The sequence below is a fragment of the Amphibalanus amphitrite genome, unplaced genomic scaffold, assembly GCF_019059575.1.
Source record: "Amphibalanus amphitrite isolate SeventyFive unplaced genomic scaffold, NRLGWU_Aamphi_draft 001106F_arrow, whole genome shotgun sequence".
Taxonomy (NCBI): Eukaryota; Metazoa; Arthropoda; class Thecostraca; order Balanomorpha; family Balanidae; genus Amphibalanus; species Amphibalanus amphitrite.
Genome location: NW_024882600.1, coordinates 50,216 through 66,759, shown reverse-complemented (window position 1 = coordinate 66,759; position 16,544 = coordinate 50,216). Strand labels below are relative to the sequence as shown.

Genomic DNA, 16,544 nt, shown 5'->3' with positions numbered 1-16,544 from the left:
TTTAGATGCCTGGAAGTGTCAGCTATCGATAACTCTCAGCAACTATAAATATTCGACATCATATATAGTGACAAGCACAACCGTCGACCCTATCACGATTGCAAAAGCAACGCTCAAAAGACACTGCTGGGAAGGCATAATACCCAACAGATCACAAAACAATGACGACACGACGTTCGTGAGGCTGAGCAAATTGACATCAACTCTACGCTTTTGAGCACCTGTAAGGCCGGTGTTTTAGCAAAGACACGGTAAAGCTACACTCACGTCTGCCATCGTGTGCTGACGACATCTTTCCCACTCGGCAGTCAACACCACATCGTGTTCACGGTGTTCCTCTGCAGGTTCAGCACACATCGTCCGCTGCCTACAACAGCTGCGCCTGCAGGCTGTGCCGCGGATCGTCCGGGAGGACGCAGTGCGAGTCCTGCGCGTGGCCGCACAGACTGCACTCCATGGCGTACTCCTGGTACCCGTCCTCCACGGCGAATGTGTGCCGGTGTATGGCGATCACGTGCCGGCAGCCCGAGCACCGGTCTGTGCGCAGAGGGGGCAGACGTGAGGGGTGAGCGGGACGGGAGGCTGCGGGTGATGCTAATTAACGAATAGGTGTGATAACCACAGAAAGGAAAGCCTTACGAAATGAATTCAGACTCACGAGAGAATGTGATGACTTCTGTGCCATCCTCATCCTCTTGCTCATGTTTGTCAGCGTTCTTGATGTCCCGGGTGCCACACTCTGAGCAGGCCAATAGGTTCTGTATGAAGCTGCCACTCTCCAAAACCATGCGGTCCTGTAGCAACAGAAAACAGATAAGGGTGTGCTTTAGCTTACTTAATTCTCTCTACAGCTATGTTTCAATTGATTGTAAGATAAGTTTATCATGAAGTGAAGTTAAAATCTCAAGTACATCATGCTTACCCTGGTGGGATATTCGTCTTTGATGCACTTGTGACACATCGCTGTAGACCCAGAAAAGGGAGTAAAACGTTCCTTTTTTGCCAGTTGCCTGGCCAAAAACTCGACCTTCGGGTGAGAGCACCGCTAGAACGTATGTACTAGGGTGTATCGTCGAATTTTGATTTTTTTTAATCGTCTTCACTACTAAATTTTATTGGTCCCTGGCATGTTTGAAGCCGTAGGATACCAATCAAAAAAATCTGGGACGAAAACCTAGCCTGCTGCGAGCGGTTGAACGGAGGCCTGTCGGGACGGCGCCAGGCGTTGAAGTCTCCCCGTTAGTTACGCGCACACTAGCACCACGCGGCGGCTGGCGCCGTGCCGCCGCGTTCCCGGTCAGCCGTGTTTTAGCGTTCACTGACGGGTCGAGGTGATTATTCTAAGCTTTCCTAAGAAGCTTTCTGCCCCGCAGCTCATTATTGAGCAAGAATATCGCACAGACTGCATAGAACATTGACATGCAGGTTGTCGGCACATATGGAGAAGGGGATGTTTTGTTTAATGCCTCCTCTAATAGGAAGAGATTGTGGAAGAACAACACATTTCTCTTGGAAATTACTCATCCTCCTTCTTCCTACGTGCCTGCTTTAGTAATCGAAGTACCCCTATTGACTCTACGTTCTTGATTCGGCTGTCGATTTTATGCATGGAATTCCGCTATATTATATTTTCTCGCTCAATGTCCCCTGAGCTATATTGAGGCGTCACGGGACAGCAATGCTCAGCACACAACTGCAGAGAAAAAGTCAATGTGGTCATGCGTTTTGTATGCCAAAATGTGTGAGCCTTGGCGTGTACCAGCAGCCGTTGTCACCATTGTAATTTTCACGACTTTATCTTTATAAGGATGCAATTGCCCACTTCCCAGTTCCCAGACTGGGTTTGGAGATATAGTTTTACAGAAACATTTAGGAATGTCTGTAATGTAAGTTAAAAGCTAATACCGAAAGGAATCCACATATTTTCGAATTTCCTGTTTGCTGTATTGCTTAGTAAATGCCAGACGTCATGATGGCATGGTTGCGATTGATGGTATGCCGGATGGCCAGGGTACGAACTCACGGTAAGTCAGCTTGGCCGGCAGGCATCAACAGGCACAATAGTCTTACACTGATATCGTCACCCTCAGTTATTCGTCACCATTCAGCAACAAGCCCAGAGCTTCGGGCTTTGAACCGTAAGGCACAGGTGTAGGAGCAAGACATTGCGCCGATTCGAAGGGCTGGAAGGGCAGCATCGCGGGGGCTGGAATGCGCCTGAGCGGCTGAGACCATCCCATTGGGACGGGGGTGTTCTGGGTGCACTCAGCCGCTCATGCTGGGAAATGCATCCAATGGAGCTCTACCCCATCCCCACCCGTTTCGAATGATTAGGCTGACCTTTAGTCTAGAACAAAGAAGGATGATGGTTGGCTGGTCCCGAGGATAGAAAGGACAGGTAATGACATCATATAATGAATCGAAGACGGCCCCGGCCCGATCCTCTGATAGAGGCTCATCAACACGTATCTCGTTGTGGACCATTTCGCTTTCCTCCACCGTGGTTTTTGTACCGACCTCAATGGGTTGGAAGATTACGATGTTCAGAAACCATTAAGGTCGTAATTGTATATTCGTTGAGTTAGGTTAGCCTTTCCATTCCATGAAGACTACTTTATAATTATTGGATGATAGGATGAGGTTTTCACTGTGTTGAACCTGTCCTACCTGCTTAGTGAACGAATATACAACGAATATACAATTACGATCTTAATGGTTTCTGAACATCGTTACCTTCCAACCGGTTCAGGTCGGTGCAAAAACTACGGTGGAGGAAAACGAAATGGTCCACAACGAGATACGTGTTGATGAACCTCTATCAGAGGATCGGACCGGGGCCGTCTTCGATTCATTATATGATGTCATTACCTGTCCTTTGTATCTATCCTCGGGACCAGCCAACAGTCATCCTTCCTTGTTCTAGACTGGTCACCCTAATCATTCGAATGGAGAGCTCCATTGGATGTATTTCCCAGCATGAGCGGCTGAGTGCACCCAGAACACCCCCGTCCCAATGGGATGGTCTCAGCCGCTCAGGCGCATTCCAGCCCCCGCGATGCTGCCCTTCCAGCCCTTCGAATCGGCGCAATGTCTTGCTCCTACACCTGTACCTTACGGTTCAAAGCCCGAAGCTCTGGGCTTGTTGCTGAATGGTGACGAATAACTGAGGGTGACGATATCAGTGTAAGACTATTGTGCCTGTTGATGCCTGCCGGCCAAGCTGACTTACCGTGAGTTCGTACCCTGGCCATCCGGCATACCATCAATCGCAGCCATGCCATCATGACGTCTGGCATTTAATAAGCAATACAGCAAACAGGAAATCGAAAATATGTGGATTCCTTTCGGTATTCGCTTTAACTTACATTACAGACATTCCCAAATGTTTCTGTAAAACTATAATATCTCCAAACCCAGTCTGGGAACTAGGAAGTGGGAAATTGCATCCTTATAAAGATAAAGTCGTGAAAATTACAATGGTGACAACGGCTGCTGGTACACACCAAGGCTCACACATTTTGGCATACAAAACGCATGGCCACATTGACTTTTTCTCTGCGGTTGTGTGCTGAGCATTGCTGTCCCGTGACGCCTCAATATAGCTCAGGGGACATTGAGCGAGAAAATATAATATAGCGGAATTCCATGCATAAAATCGACAGCCGAATCAAGAACGTAGAGTCAATAGGGGTACTTCGATTACTAAAGCAGGCACGTAGGAAGAAGGAGGATGAGTAATTTCCAAGAGAAATGTGTTGTTCTTCCACAATCTCTTCCTATTAGAGGAGGCATTAACCAAAACATCCCCTTCTCCATATGTGCCGACAACCTGCATGTCAATGTTCTATGCAGTTTGTGCGATATTCTTGCTCAATAATGAGCTGCGGGGCAGAAAGCTTCTTAGGAAAGCTTATAATAATCACTTCGACCCGTCAGTGAACGCTAAAACACGGCTGACCGGGAACGCGGCGGCACGGCGCCAGCCGCCGCGTGGTGCTAGTGTGCGCGTAACTAACGGGGAGACTTCAACGCCTGGCGCCGTCCCGACAGGCCTCCGTTCAACCGCTCGCAGCAGGCTAGGTTTTCGTCCCAGATTTTTTTGATTGGTATGCTACGGCTTCAAACATGCCAGGGACCAATAAAATTTAGTAGTGAAGACGATTAAAAAAAATCAAAATTCGACGATACACCCTAGTATGTACCACAGAATTTCGTTCCGTTTGTGGTCTATTATCAACAGCAACGCACCGTGCACACACTGGCACACACGTTTACATTTTCGTGAGATTGCAAATCACGGGCTTTCACGGAACGTTGGGGATGTGTGGTCACTGTTCAGCATTATTTACGAAAACCGTTTTTGTAGCGCGGAACGAATCGTGCTGCGGAACAGAAAAGGCTGACGTCAGCTAAATGTTTCTATTGGTTGAAATTCAACTGTGAGCAGCTATTTCAAAATGTGAACAGAAACTGGGCGCCAGCAAATGTCGCAACCGCGTTGTTTATGTTTTCGTGACTCACGAAAGGGTGGGGTGGCGGTGTCACGAAGGGTTTATCGTCACGGTCGGAGAGTTCGTGAGTTGTTGGGCTGACTGGTTTATTTTAAATCACTCCAATGATTTCTATTCTATCACACGCAACTTCGTGATGTGTAAACGCAGTCAACTGTGTTGGTTTTGCCCTATAGTGTTGTGGAACGGTGGGCTTGGGCTGGGATGGGAGGCGCCTATCAGATTTATTTCAAAAGGCATCTGGTGGCATAGTACTCTGAATTTCATTTTGTTACCTTGATGTTGTTGACACTCCCTGATTGACAAGTTTTAACAATAGGTGTGATAGTCACAGACAGGGGCGCGGGAACTACTTTCCGACTGGGGGGGCACACCAGATTAGAGATTAACCTAGCGTACCCCCAAATCTAGTTTTCTCACCGGTTTTAGGCCACTTATTTTTCACCCCTCGGCTTTTTCAACAAATAAAGAAAACATTTGCAAAAAAGTGTGGTATTCCGTCTCAAAGCTGTGGGGGCACCGCCCCCACGGCCCCAGAGTTGGGGGGGCAAGCTGCCCCCACTGCCCCCCCGGCTCCCGCGCCTATGGTCACAGAAAGGGAAACCTTATAAATAAAATGAGAGTTCAGACTCAAGAGGGAATGTGATAACTTCTGTGCCGTCCTCATAGTTGGGATTGCCATGGGGGATAATTTGGCAACCTTCCAGAAAGTTCCCAATAATTATCCATGCTCCGCAACCTTTGACAAATGCCAATAGAAAATTAAGTGCAATTGAAATATCCTTTCTTTGCAGTGTGTGTTGAAATTAATGTGAAGCTTTCCCTGCACTTGATTATGTCAATTTGTCTCATTTTCTGTGAAAAAATGTAATACTAATGGTGCCTTACAGCTTGTAATTTACAGGATAAAAAGGCTGGGAATGAAAATGAAACCAATAAAAAGGAAGTGAAGAAAACCCTCAAATTGAAATTGGATTGCATTCCCACATTGGTAATTCCTTGTAGCTGTAGGATTACCTTGCAAATCAGTCTGTCTGTCCCCCTAAATTTCCAGTATTTGAGTATCATAGCACACTCATTGCCATAGATGCCTTGTGAGAATGGCTTGACATCCTACATATTTTTATATAATAGGGCATTGACTTTTACTCTGTCCTTTCCTTTGCAGGAGTCAATAAGTATCCAGCTTCTGCCAGGTGTTCATAAGGAAGTCCTGGCCAGCTGGTACTGTGCCAGCCTTCTGCAAACATGGATGCCTATGATGTTATCTTCAACCAGCCTGTTGTCATTGACAATGTGAGTGTCATGTCAATGTGTGTATGATAAGTCATTTGTGATATTGTTTTGATGCCTAACTTTGATTGAAGTTATCACCCAGTCTGTCAGTATCCACCTATCCCATTGCTCAATGCTCAGTGAATGCTCACACTCTTGGAAGCTTTATATTGTGCAACATATCAGTTAATTTGGAAAGGTACCTACCTGCCCTCTCAAGTCATTGAATTTCATCAGCTGTCGCCTGTCTTCCAGCTCTGTTGTTCAAGCATTTCCCATAATTGATGATAAATTTGCACAGATGTGTTTGTTGCCCTAGAAATAACAGTTCTTTCACTTCTTTCTAGCATGGTTTTAATTCCAGTGAATCCACCAAAATGTATTTGCTGTATCTATCCAACACAGTTTTTGCCACAGACAGTTAAAGGGACCCTCCCACCTTCAAAAAAGTTAATGAATTGGCATGAAAGTGATGTCCCTTGGTTCAGAAAGAGCGAAAACGAATATCTACCAAATTTCACCGAAAAATATTCACTGGTTTTCAAGATATTAGGCTTTTACTTTTGTTTACTTTTTGGGATCTCCCCTGTTACTAGCGACTTTATTTGGAAGCAATAATTTGGCAGCCTTAAAGTGCGGCAGACGTTGCGCGCAAAGCAGCGTATACCACCACGTGTTAACGATGGTTTTAGTCAAAGATTTAAAAATCCTTAGATCTCCGCTGACGTCACAAATTCTAAGGGGGCATTCCAATGCATTAGCCCCTTAGAATCCGAAAACTGCAAGTTTGAAATTCCATATCTTCGAATTAAAGCATTTTTCGATGTTGTGAGTGCCCAAACCGGTATTTGCAGGCCATGGCCACCAATTTGGCTATCTCAACTCAAAACTAATGTTAAGGTGGGAGTGTCCCTTTAAGGATATACACATTGTGTGGCCTTGAGTCTTTCCCACAAGTCCATTGTTTTGACTTGAATGGCCACCTGTATCTTGAGTCTTTGCCCCCCCCCCCCAGATTTCAGTCATGTTAAGCTTTTCACATTGCCAGACACAGTGTAAGATTCACTCATTTCAATTGGCTGTGATTGCTTACACCAGTTGTGACTGAACAGCTTTGTCAGAAGTCTTCTGTGTCTGTATTCTGTCATGTGCCAGGTTCTTGAAGATCGAAACAAAGTGGCAATTTGCTTCAGCTCAGGCATGTCATGCTTATGCTAATGCTGTTCGATGTTGTTGCAGGGATCTGGTGTGATCAAGGCAGGCTTTGCTGGAGATCAAACACCAAAGTGCCACTTCCCAAACTAGTGAGTACCCGATCCTACGTGCTTGGGGCGAGAGTGGTGTAGTAGTGTTATGTAGATTTCACCAAGAAGGCTATTGGTTTTATGGAGTAGTGTTTACGTAGTCATCAACTATCGACATGCTATTTGTGTGACAGCTTTTTACGTGCGAGCATGAAGCGAGACATAATCTGATGAACAGAGCAAACGTGAGTATGAACGGCATCACTCGACCCGACCCGACCCGACCTGAAGGCTGCTGGCTGAAACACTTGTGAGTGGCTTATATCTTTGCAAATGAAAATTCGTTTGACAAACGATTATCCCTGCTACCTCGAAATCGACTAGGTATTCCTGCTGCTATTCCTGCTATTCCTGTATTCCTGCTAGGTATTCCAAGGGATCGTTACCGCACGTCGTATCATGTGCCAAACCATAGTTGTGAAGAAAAAATGTAGCTGCCTATTCGGCTACAGTTCAATCGTTTGCCCATGACGCTGACGCGTGGTATTCCTTATTTCAGTGTGGGAAGGCCGAAACACGTACGGGTAATGGCCGGGGCGCTGGAGGGAGACATCTTCGTCGGTCCCAAGGCGGAAGAGCACAGAGGTCTTCTCAGCATCAGGTAGGCCGTTTAAGGAATGAGACCACCTCTGGAAACCTTCTGTATGGTCATCTGCCCAACTTACTATTCGTGTGAGTAATGTGATGTTTGTCGAATGTCAATACCGCTCCACTATGATGACAGGTATCCGATGGAGCACGGCATTGTGACCGACTGGAACGACATGGAGCGTATCTGGCAGTACATTTACAGCAAGGACCAGCTCAAGACATCCTCAGAAGAGGTGAGCGGACGCGCGGCTAGCACTGTCAACCAATCGAGATCTTCCTGGCCATGGAGTGGAGTGAACTTTAACGTTCATTACACTCATGAGTATTGTATTTCTGCTGTGCCTATAGAATGGTGTATTTGTTTCCTGAAACACCGTTTTTTCGTCACTCGTCAAAATATCCTAATTACGACGTATTTTTACTTGCAGAGGGAACGATATATTTTTAGAACATTTGGCGGTAAAGAGTGTGTTTCTAAAATACTACTCATGGTAAAATTATCTGGTTTGCCAGCTGTTTACCAAGGCCATCTATGGTAAATTACGGTCACTCTACGAACGATGGCCAATCAGAAGGCGATTATGGTGAAATCGTCCATGGGAAATAATGCATCGCGATCATTGCGTTCAAGCTGGCTGATAACGGCACGCCATAGAGTGGCGTGCCTCCGGATCTCACAATACTTTGTTTTTCAGCATCCTGTACTTCTCACAGAAGCTCCCCTCAACCCGAAGAAGAATCGAGAAAAGTCCGCAGACCTGTTCTTCGAGACTCTTCAAGTTCCTGCCTTGTTTGTGTCCATGCAAGCCGTCCTCAGTCTGTAAGTAAACAACAAACAACAGTTTTCGCTAACTTCCCTTTTGGTAGTATGTACTGGTTTTCGTACAGTTGACGGTTGTTAAGGGTTAACATAATTGACTTCGCGTTCTCGTCTACAGGGTGGGGCAGAAAGATTTACCTGTTTGTTTTCAGTCCATAACTCAAAAAGTTATGAACGGATTTTGATAAAATTTTGCATGCCGCTTCCCAACTGACTCATGTATCCACATTAAGATCGTTTTTGCATTTCGTAATATTTGTTGGTGAGCTATGGCGAAGATGACTAAGAGAGCCCAAATTGCGTCGCTAAATTAGGCTGGCCATAGCTCCTGAAGCGTTGCCAAACAGCTCGGTGTTACCGTAAAACTGTTTGCAGTGTAATTAAATGACTTAAAAAGACAGGGTTGGTGTCGACGAAGTCCATGCCAGGCAGATTAACCCTCGCCCGCACATGGGGGGGGGGTGGTTGCCACCCCCCCCCCCCAGGTAGTCTTTCTGCTCTGCACTCGACATTTTTAGAGCTAGAAGGCTGATTTTTCGTATAGCTGCTCCTCTATCCTTTCTTCATGTCCACTGAAAATTTCAAGTTTCTGTGATTTTTTGTTTCGGAGATATGACCTTGTTTTTCAGGTCATGTCATGACCCAAGTGGCCAATTCTCAACATCTTGCGTTGGCTATGGGCCTTGTGAGCTTTTGACACCTTGATTTCGGCCTTTTTTGCCAGTCTTACCTCCCACCTATCATGGAACATGTTGTTCGACGATGTACAGGTGTCAAGGTCAGGGTCAAGGTCAACCTAGGTCACCTAAGATAATTGCGTTTTAGGCAAGCTGAATTTACTTTTTGTGAAGTTTTTTGACCGCTTTTTTGGTAAAAGCTTCTCAGATCATGATTTCATGTAATATGGACACATAGACAATCGGTGCACACATCAGTATACACACAGACACACACAGACATACAAACACATATAATTGACCTTGACCTAACTTGACCTGAAATGACCTCAGAAGCAAAAATCTGGTCGGGTAGTGTGAGAAAGAGGTTCTAGCTGGCTTGGCACCAGAAAACGGCATCGTCATCGGTATATGCTAAGCAGCGCACTTGATATCCAACGGTGACCCAAAACAGCAACATTTTTTAGTTTGACCTGACCTGGAAGGTCAATGACTGATCTGAGAAGGTAAAACTGGATATCATTGGATTCGTCTCTTCCCAAAGAATCTTTTTGGTCTTTACCGCTAAGCTCTATCTCCAACAGGAACGAAATGGCGCGGGGGGGTGGCAACCACCCCCCCCCCCCCCATGTGCGTTCTAGGATGGGAAAATGGCATGTGCGGGCGAGGGTTAAGGGATATCTGCGCCCAAAATCGCCAGAAGAATCATAAACGACGGCTTGGGCTTTATTTCATACAGGGTGCAACATCGGCACCTAATTTCGGCGGCATCAAGGGAAAAGCGGCTACACAGGATCCAAAAGACATTGGAGGAGATCAGGAGCGCCGGTAACAAGACATTCTTCTGGTCCAATGACAACATGTTCATGCTTGAGCCCCAGCCCCCAGAGACACTCCCAAAACGTCAGAATTTTGGCAGATGGTTCATCCAGCATTGATCCTGCTATTCGCACCATTTTTCGTCGCCAGAAGCCTGCTGGTGTCTTGGTTTGGGCTGCCGTCGCATCCGACGGCTCAAAAGGATCCTTGGTCTTCATCAAGGAGGCTGTAAAAGTTAATTTACAGGTTTAAGTCCATCTGCTGGTGGAACATGTTTTGCCTTGGGTCACTGAGTCGTTCCGAGACGGATACGTCATCGTCCAGGACGGTGCGCCGCCGCAAACGGCCAACATCGCTCAACCGTGGTGGAAGACCCACATGCCTGGGTTCTGGGACAAAGACATTCGGCCATTATCAAGTCTAGACCTGAACCCGATGGACTTCGCAATCTGGATCATCTTGGAGAGGAGGGTGTGTGCAGCAGCACACAGCAGAATCGCCGCCCTGAAGCTGGCCCTTGAGACGGCACCGTCGAGTCTTGGCGGGGACACCGTGCGGCGCTCGTGTCCCTCCGCAGAGGAACGTTTCGAGGCAGTGGTGAAGGACAAAGGTGACTATATTGAGTCATAATACCGTCGCTGAGAAGCAGGGCGGATTTTCGGCGACTCCGACTCCGACTCCGACTCCGGCTTTCAAAAACCAGCTCCGACTCCGACTCCGACTCCGGGCAGAATTGTCGACTCCGACCGACTCCAACTCCCGACTCCGACTACGCAGACCTAGCAGGGCTGCGGAGTCGACAGATTTTCGGTGACTCCGACTCCGACTCCGGCTCGGGTTTCTAAAATCGACTCCGACTCCGACTCCGACTCCGGTCACAACTGTCGACTCCGACCGACTCCGACTCCGACTCCGACTCCGCAGCCCTGCTGAGAAGTGTATGTACATGTTACTGCATATATGTGCCAGAAATCAATTTGATATCTTTGTTCAGGGCCGAAATATTTAAGAAAATCAAGAGGTAAATCTTTCTGCCCCACCCTGTAATTACCTTTTAGATATACAGGGTGTCCCAAAAGTAAGGTCATGGTTTAAAACTTAAATATCTCGAGAAGTAAGAGTCCGAATCACTTCCAATTTTAACACGTGCAAGGTACATCCATAAAATTATTTTCTTGCATGCTTAAACCATTTTTGATCATAACTACACCGAGCAGTAGGCATAAAACTGAGAAGGTCGAAATTCAATTCTTAGAGAGGGTCCGTCATTAAAACAAAGGGTAAATACCGCCCAGTTTTCGGCCCTAAGCAGACCCTATCAGCTCGCCCTATCTCTGAACTCATGCATAGTTTCGCCTCAACCGGTAAAACGTCAGAAAAAAGGTATAACGTACGCACAGGGCATGTATACTTAGCCACCAGTGCTTCGAGGTCCTAAGGACAACAGCGGGAATCGGGTGAAAATAAATCAAGAGAGGTGGCCGAGAGTCCTCCCAGTGGTTCTTCCGCTCGTCGCAACGCAGCTGTGCCGACACCATCAACCAGCAGTGGTTTCAGCAGGATGGAGACTATGCTTGCACCGTCCTGAAGATCATGCATTGTCTCCGAGAGTGGATGTGAGATCGCGTAATTTTCAGTCAGGGCAACGCCATTGAATGGCCTCAGCAGTCAGCGGGCACCTGACATTACACCTTCATATTTTTATTCTCTGGGTACACAACGGAGAGGTTGTCTTTTAGGACAACCCAACGAGCCGGGAAGAACTAAAGGATGATCCCTCCGAGCAAACATAAGCGGCATCTCACCAGAGAATCGCTCCAGAATAGTGGAGGAAGTAAAACGCAGTCTATTCATGCACGCGGCCCGAAATGGTAGCCATGCAGAAAAGCAGCAAATGTGGGGCTACGAGCCAATGTATTGACTCATATGTATATCAGAATAAAATTTTATAAAATGCTCTTTCATATCATGTCCTATTTATTTCTATCCATCGCGTATTTTTGGCGGTGTGGCCAAAACAAATGATGACCTTACTTTTGGGACACCCTGTATCTTATGCACACTATCCTGCGCCGACCTTTTTTAACAGATAACGCTACCGGTCTCGCCACCCTACCATGTCGACTGACGGCCCCCTCCCTCCCCAGGTACGCCACGGGTCGGACCACGGGCGTGGTGCTGGACGCCGGGGACGGAGTGACGCACGCCGTGCCCATCTACGAGGGTTTCGCGCTGCCGCACAGCATCATGAGGGTGGACGTGGCCGGTCGCGACGTCTCCCGCTACCTAAGGTACGTCAGCCGAGCGTCTGTTGGAAACGGATGTGCGCTCGATGCATGCAAGGTTATCTTACTTATATTTTCAATGGCGGATAGGACTGGTGGAAATGGACGTTTATTTATACTTTTTACCGTGTCTTTATGCCTTGGGCGTTTTTTTTTTATCGGACGCCTGCCATCGTCATGGATTTCGCGATGTGATTTATTTGAGTCCTTTAAGTCATGCTGATGCACCAGCTTTTTTCGACCCAGACGACGCTATTGTTGGCATTTCACTTGGCCTTTCCCGCCGACAGCGTTTCCGTACAATGGTGTAGTTCGCTTCAGTCTCATTGGCACACCTGAATATCGGTAGCACCCCACCTACAAACCCACGTCGGTCGTGTGGTCCAATGACATCACTTATTCTCTCGCTCTGACGTCACAGGCTTCTGCTGCGGAAGGAGGGCGTCAATTTCCACACGACGGCCGAGTTCGAGGTGGTGAAGGCGATCAAGGAGCGTGCCTGTTACGTGGCCACGGACCCGAGCCGAGAGGAGGCCAAAGAGCCGGAGCGGGTGCGGTACACACTGCCCGACGGCAGCCACCTGGAGGTCAGTGGACACGGCGAACACCGAGTGGCGGACGCTGTGGAGCGTTGGTGGGGGATCCGGTGCTAGGAAAGTGCAGTGATGTCCACTTATCGAACGTCTCCGTGGGGAGGAAGTGGGTGGGGTGGCCCAGAGAATGGGAGTGTCTTGAAAGATTTAACCAGCCTGACTTATGCCACCCCTCCGGACCCTCCTCCGCGTCAGATAGGCGTGGCTGATGTGTTATTGTGACCACCAGCTGATGACCCGTGCCCCCCCCCCCCCCCGTCAGATTGGCGCGGCGCAGTTCCGCGCTCCCGAGGTGCTGTTCCGGCCCGACCTGATCGGAGCCGAGTACGAGGGCATTCACGAGGTGCTCATGTACTCTATTCAGAAATCGGACCTCGACCTCCGGAAGGTGCTCTTCCAGAACATCGTCCTCTCCGGCGGATCGACGCTCATCAAGGTGGGTGAAGCACACCTCAAAATATGGCTTATTCTTAATTGAAGTCGGTCTAGAAGAACACCTTTGATTGTTACTTTATCGATAGACTTTTTGTTACGTGTTAATATGCTTATAAAAGGGTAGCTAATGTATAACATTTGATTGCATTTTCTCGAGATCGGAGATGTTATAACCAGATGAATCAAAAGTTGCACGTATTGGGCATAAATATAACCAGGGGTGTGTTTACCGACGTGGTGTTCGTCGTCGGAAAATCGAATGACAATGTGAATGATTTTAGGGCTTCGGAGACCGTTTCCTCAGTGAAGTGAAGCGGTTGGCGCCGAAAGACATCAAAATAAAGGTAAACGAGCAACAGACGTAAGACATCGCACTTACTTGGCTATCAACAGTGCAACCCATTCACTTTGGCAATTAGTACCTACCTAACCCATTCATCGTGTATAAACGACGATAATAAGGAGCATTGAGTCTCACTGAGTACTTAGGTTTTATATCAAACTTGCCAAAGCCAAACATCCCCTTGTATGAACACTTGATCTCGAGTGACTGCACCGGTTACTTATGTCTGCTGTTTGCCATGCCACGCTAGCCGGCCGCTCCCTGGTGTATATGTCGTCTCTTTTCTCACCCACCACTGTCCATCCGCCCGTCAGATGTCCGCGCCCAAGGAGCGCGTCTACTCCACCTGGATCGGCGGATCGATCCTGGCCGCGCTCGATACTTTCAAAAAGATGTGGGTCAGCAAAAAGGAATACGAGGAGGAGGGCGCACGGGCCGTCCACCGTAAGACCTTCTGAGCGCGCCTTTAGCCCGACCCCGCAGGTCGGGGAGGAGCGGGGTCCAGTGACCTCGCTGTCAGCGCAGCCTTGGGGTGCGTCAGTTGAACCGGGTCGGCCTTCCGGCCCGGGTCACTGGTGATCGCATCTCTCATTGCGTGCTTATAGTTTTCTATGGGCGGCGGAACGTGTGTGATAAGTTATTTTGGACGGGCGCGCCGGTGGTGGCCGAGCTGCTGTCCGGCGCGGTATGTGCGTGTCTATCTGTCATCCATGTCAGTCTGTGTGCGCGGGTGCGGCGGCGCGCGGTTTTGGGACTCCGCGGGCGCCGCCGCCGCGTCTATGCCTTGCGCGGCTTTATGGTGTCCCGCGTGCGGCGTTGAAGGCGACATTCCGCGGGAGGCCCGGCGGGGGCCGCCGACCCGACGGCTGCGAGTGTGGCGGCGGCCTGTCAGTGTACTGCACCTTTCTTCCCGAGCACAGCCACGGAGCGCGGCGACGGACGCTTCTAGTTTGACACCCCTGTTACGGACTCTAGGCGTGAAGGCGGGAGTAACCATTGAACTGTCCCTCGGGCGGGTTGTGACTAGGTTTTGGAGTTATGACGGGCAGCAACGAACAACGTCACTATCTTCGTCGGCCACTCATTGCAGGCTAAAGGGCGTTAATATATTACTAAGTCAACACGAATACAAGACTACAAACAAAACTGTATTTGTACAGGAATCCAATCGGAGCGATGCTTGCATGTTAGAAGCATTGCCCAGTCATGGATACACGTCACAGCCCTGATTACTTTGCTGAGAGTGATCATTCCATTAAGCTTATTTCATTGACAGAAAATATGCAACACGCCACACAATGGGACGGACAATAAACTAGAGCTCTTTCACGGTCCGGCGCGGAATATCACATTCACTGGAGCTCAACCGGATAAGTTGTTATTGGTTTGGGGCGGACGTCCGAAAGGCCAAACAGGGGCCGCATATCCACAGATCATCCCTGGGACGTGCCAACTCACGTGCCGTTCGGCGGCAGGAACTCCTGCTCCTCCGTGTCGTAGCGGACCAGGTGCGGGTCGATGCCGAGGTGGCGCAGCAGCTGCGCCATGTCTGTCGGCTGTCCGCGCGCCTCCAGCCGCTGCTGCAGCTCGGCCAGCGCCTGCTGGGCCGCCTCTCGCCAGCAGCCCGTCAGCCGGGCCAGCTCCGGTAGGCTGTGCTGGGGACGGGGGGAGAGGGATTAGCCGGGCAGTGACCCGGAACGGGCGTCAGCCAGGGGAGCTGACGAAATGATATGCAATGGAAATGTCCCGGTAACGTGTTTTGTCGAGTTTACCGCTCCAAAACATGACAAAAATATTGCTTTAATCCTCACATTCTGCCTGTAGTGGTTGACGAGCCGCAGTTTCTGCAGTTTGTCCTCCTTTTCACGCAGCTCAGCACTGCCCAGGCTCAGCTGTCGCCGTTTGAAGCGTGGTCGCGGCTCGGACGACTCCGACCCATCCCTGGACCTCTTTCTGATGACAGGAGTGTTAAAGGTTCCACCGCTGGCGCCATGAGATGGCGAAGCAGAGGCAAGGCTTTCAGCAGAACTGTCTGCAAGTGGTGTGCTGTCACATGCACTCATAGTAACCACCTAACTAGGTCCAATGCCAGTAACTTGTGATTCTCCAGAGGCTGCTCCAGAGTCCAGAGACCAGAATAATCATATATTGCACAAAAGATTGGCAATTAGGTGTGAATTGGTTCACCAATTGCTAGGCCTTGCAGTGGCAGAATCTGAAATAAAGTCATCAACTTGTCAGTCATCAGTTAGGGGCAGGACTTTGCCTACAACCCACATTGGCATTCTTGGAATTTGATCAATGGTAAAAAATATCAGTATGTACCAAGTGCTAGCTCAGTAATTCAGCGGGTACTGGCTTAACCAATATCTACACTTGATTGTCATATTAGTATCATAATTTGACTTAAAATGTCTGAGATAATCTTGACCAGCGCAACGGACAATGAGTCTGTCATCGAGCATGCAGTCCTATGGACTAAGTTGAAGGCATGCACATTCGTTTTCTTCACCAACAACTACATCACTTCAGCTTGACTTATAATGCACCAATTTCAGCTGTGGTATACCTTTCTTTTCATTCTACCAATTCTATAAATCATGAAAGCATTATGATAAATAAAATAACCAATAGCAAGTTTAAGATGCTATATGGTATATCTACAATGCGTAGGTAATTATCTCATGGAAATCTCATGAATTAACTCCTTTATTTTTGCAATAAATAAAAAAAATACGAAAATTCATCACCCCTTTTCAACATTTGCAATCAAACTGGAATATTTCAATTCAACGTCTTTCAACCACACCCGCCCAAAAATCAGACTGCGCCATGGATGTCCTAGCTGCGCAGTTTTTGCAGAAGATAATAAAATTTAGTTAAAAATGACG

At 48.2% G+C, this 16,544-nt stretch overlaps 3 protein-coding genes across 9 annotated transcripts; 1 reads left to right on the top strand and 2 right to left on the bottom strand.

Moving 5' to 3' along the window:
* Positions 1-49: 49 nt before the first annotated feature.
* On the bottom strand, positions 50-4,283 carry LOC122370180 (protein Churchill-like). 2 transcript variants are annotated; one of them, XM_043345555.1, is made up of 4 exons: positions 4,199-4,283; positions 923-1,056; positions 659-794; positions 50-537 (listed from the first exon to the last, which is right to left on the bottom strand). In XM_043345555.1, exons 2-4 carry the CDS (start codon positions 959-961, stop codon positions 368-370), a joined length of 345 nt encoding a protein of 114 aa, XP_043201490.1. In that variant the 5' UTR covers positions 962-1,056; positions 4,199-4,283; the 3' UTR covers positions 50-367. The 2 variants fall into 2 exon arrangements, with proteins under 2 accessions (XP_043201490.1, XP_043201491.1); XM_043345556.1 differs by lacking the exon at positions 4,199-4,283 and having other exon boundaries at positions 923-1,191.
* Positions 4,284-4,497: 214 nt separating this feature from the next.
* On the top strand, positions 4,498-14,799 carry LOC122370178 (beta-centractin-like). Of its 4 annotated transcripts, none has more exons than XM_043345547.1 (11): positions 4,498-4,575; positions 5,680-5,807; positions 7,026-7,090; positions 7,590-7,691; positions 7,815-7,914; positions 8,377-8,501; positions 12,145-12,288; positions 12,704-12,869; positions 13,138-13,311; positions 13,592-13,654; positions 13,968-14,799. In XM_043345547.1, exons 2-11 carry the CDS (start codon positions 5,760-5,762, stop codon positions 14,109-14,111), a joined length of 1,131 nt encoding a protein of 376 aa, XP_043201482.1. In that variant the 5' UTR covers positions 4,498-4,575; positions 5,680-5,759; the 3' UTR covers positions 14,112-14,799. The 4 variants fall into 4 exon arrangements, with proteins under 4 accessions (XP_043201482.1, XP_043201483.1, XP_043201484.1 ...); XM_043345548.1 differs by having other exon boundaries at positions 4,518-4,563; XM_043345549.1 differs by having other exon boundaries at positions 4,520-4,571.
* Positions 14,746-16,470, bottom strand: LOC122370179 (swi5-dependent recombination DNA repair protein 1 homolog). 3 transcript variants are annotated; one of them, XM_043345553.1, is made up of 3 exons: positions 16,415-16,470; positions 15,465-15,868; positions 14,746-15,308 (listed from the first exon to the last, which is right to left on the bottom strand). In XM_043345553.1, the coding sequence occupies exons 2-3, from the start codon at positions 15,714-15,716 to the stop codon at positions 15,108-15,110; spliced, it is 453 nt and encodes a 150-aa protein (XP_043201488.1). In that variant the 5' UTR covers positions 15,717-15,868; positions 16,415-16,470; the 3' UTR covers positions 14,746-15,107. The 3 variants fall into 3 exon arrangements, with proteins under 3 accessions (XP_043201488.1, XP_043201487.1, XP_043201486.1); XM_043345552.1 differs by having other exon boundaries at positions 16,404-16,450; XM_043345551.1 differs by lacking the exon at positions 16,415-16,470 and adding an exon at positions 16,223-16,391.
* Between the last annotated feature and the right edge of the window lie 74 nt (positions 16,471-16,544).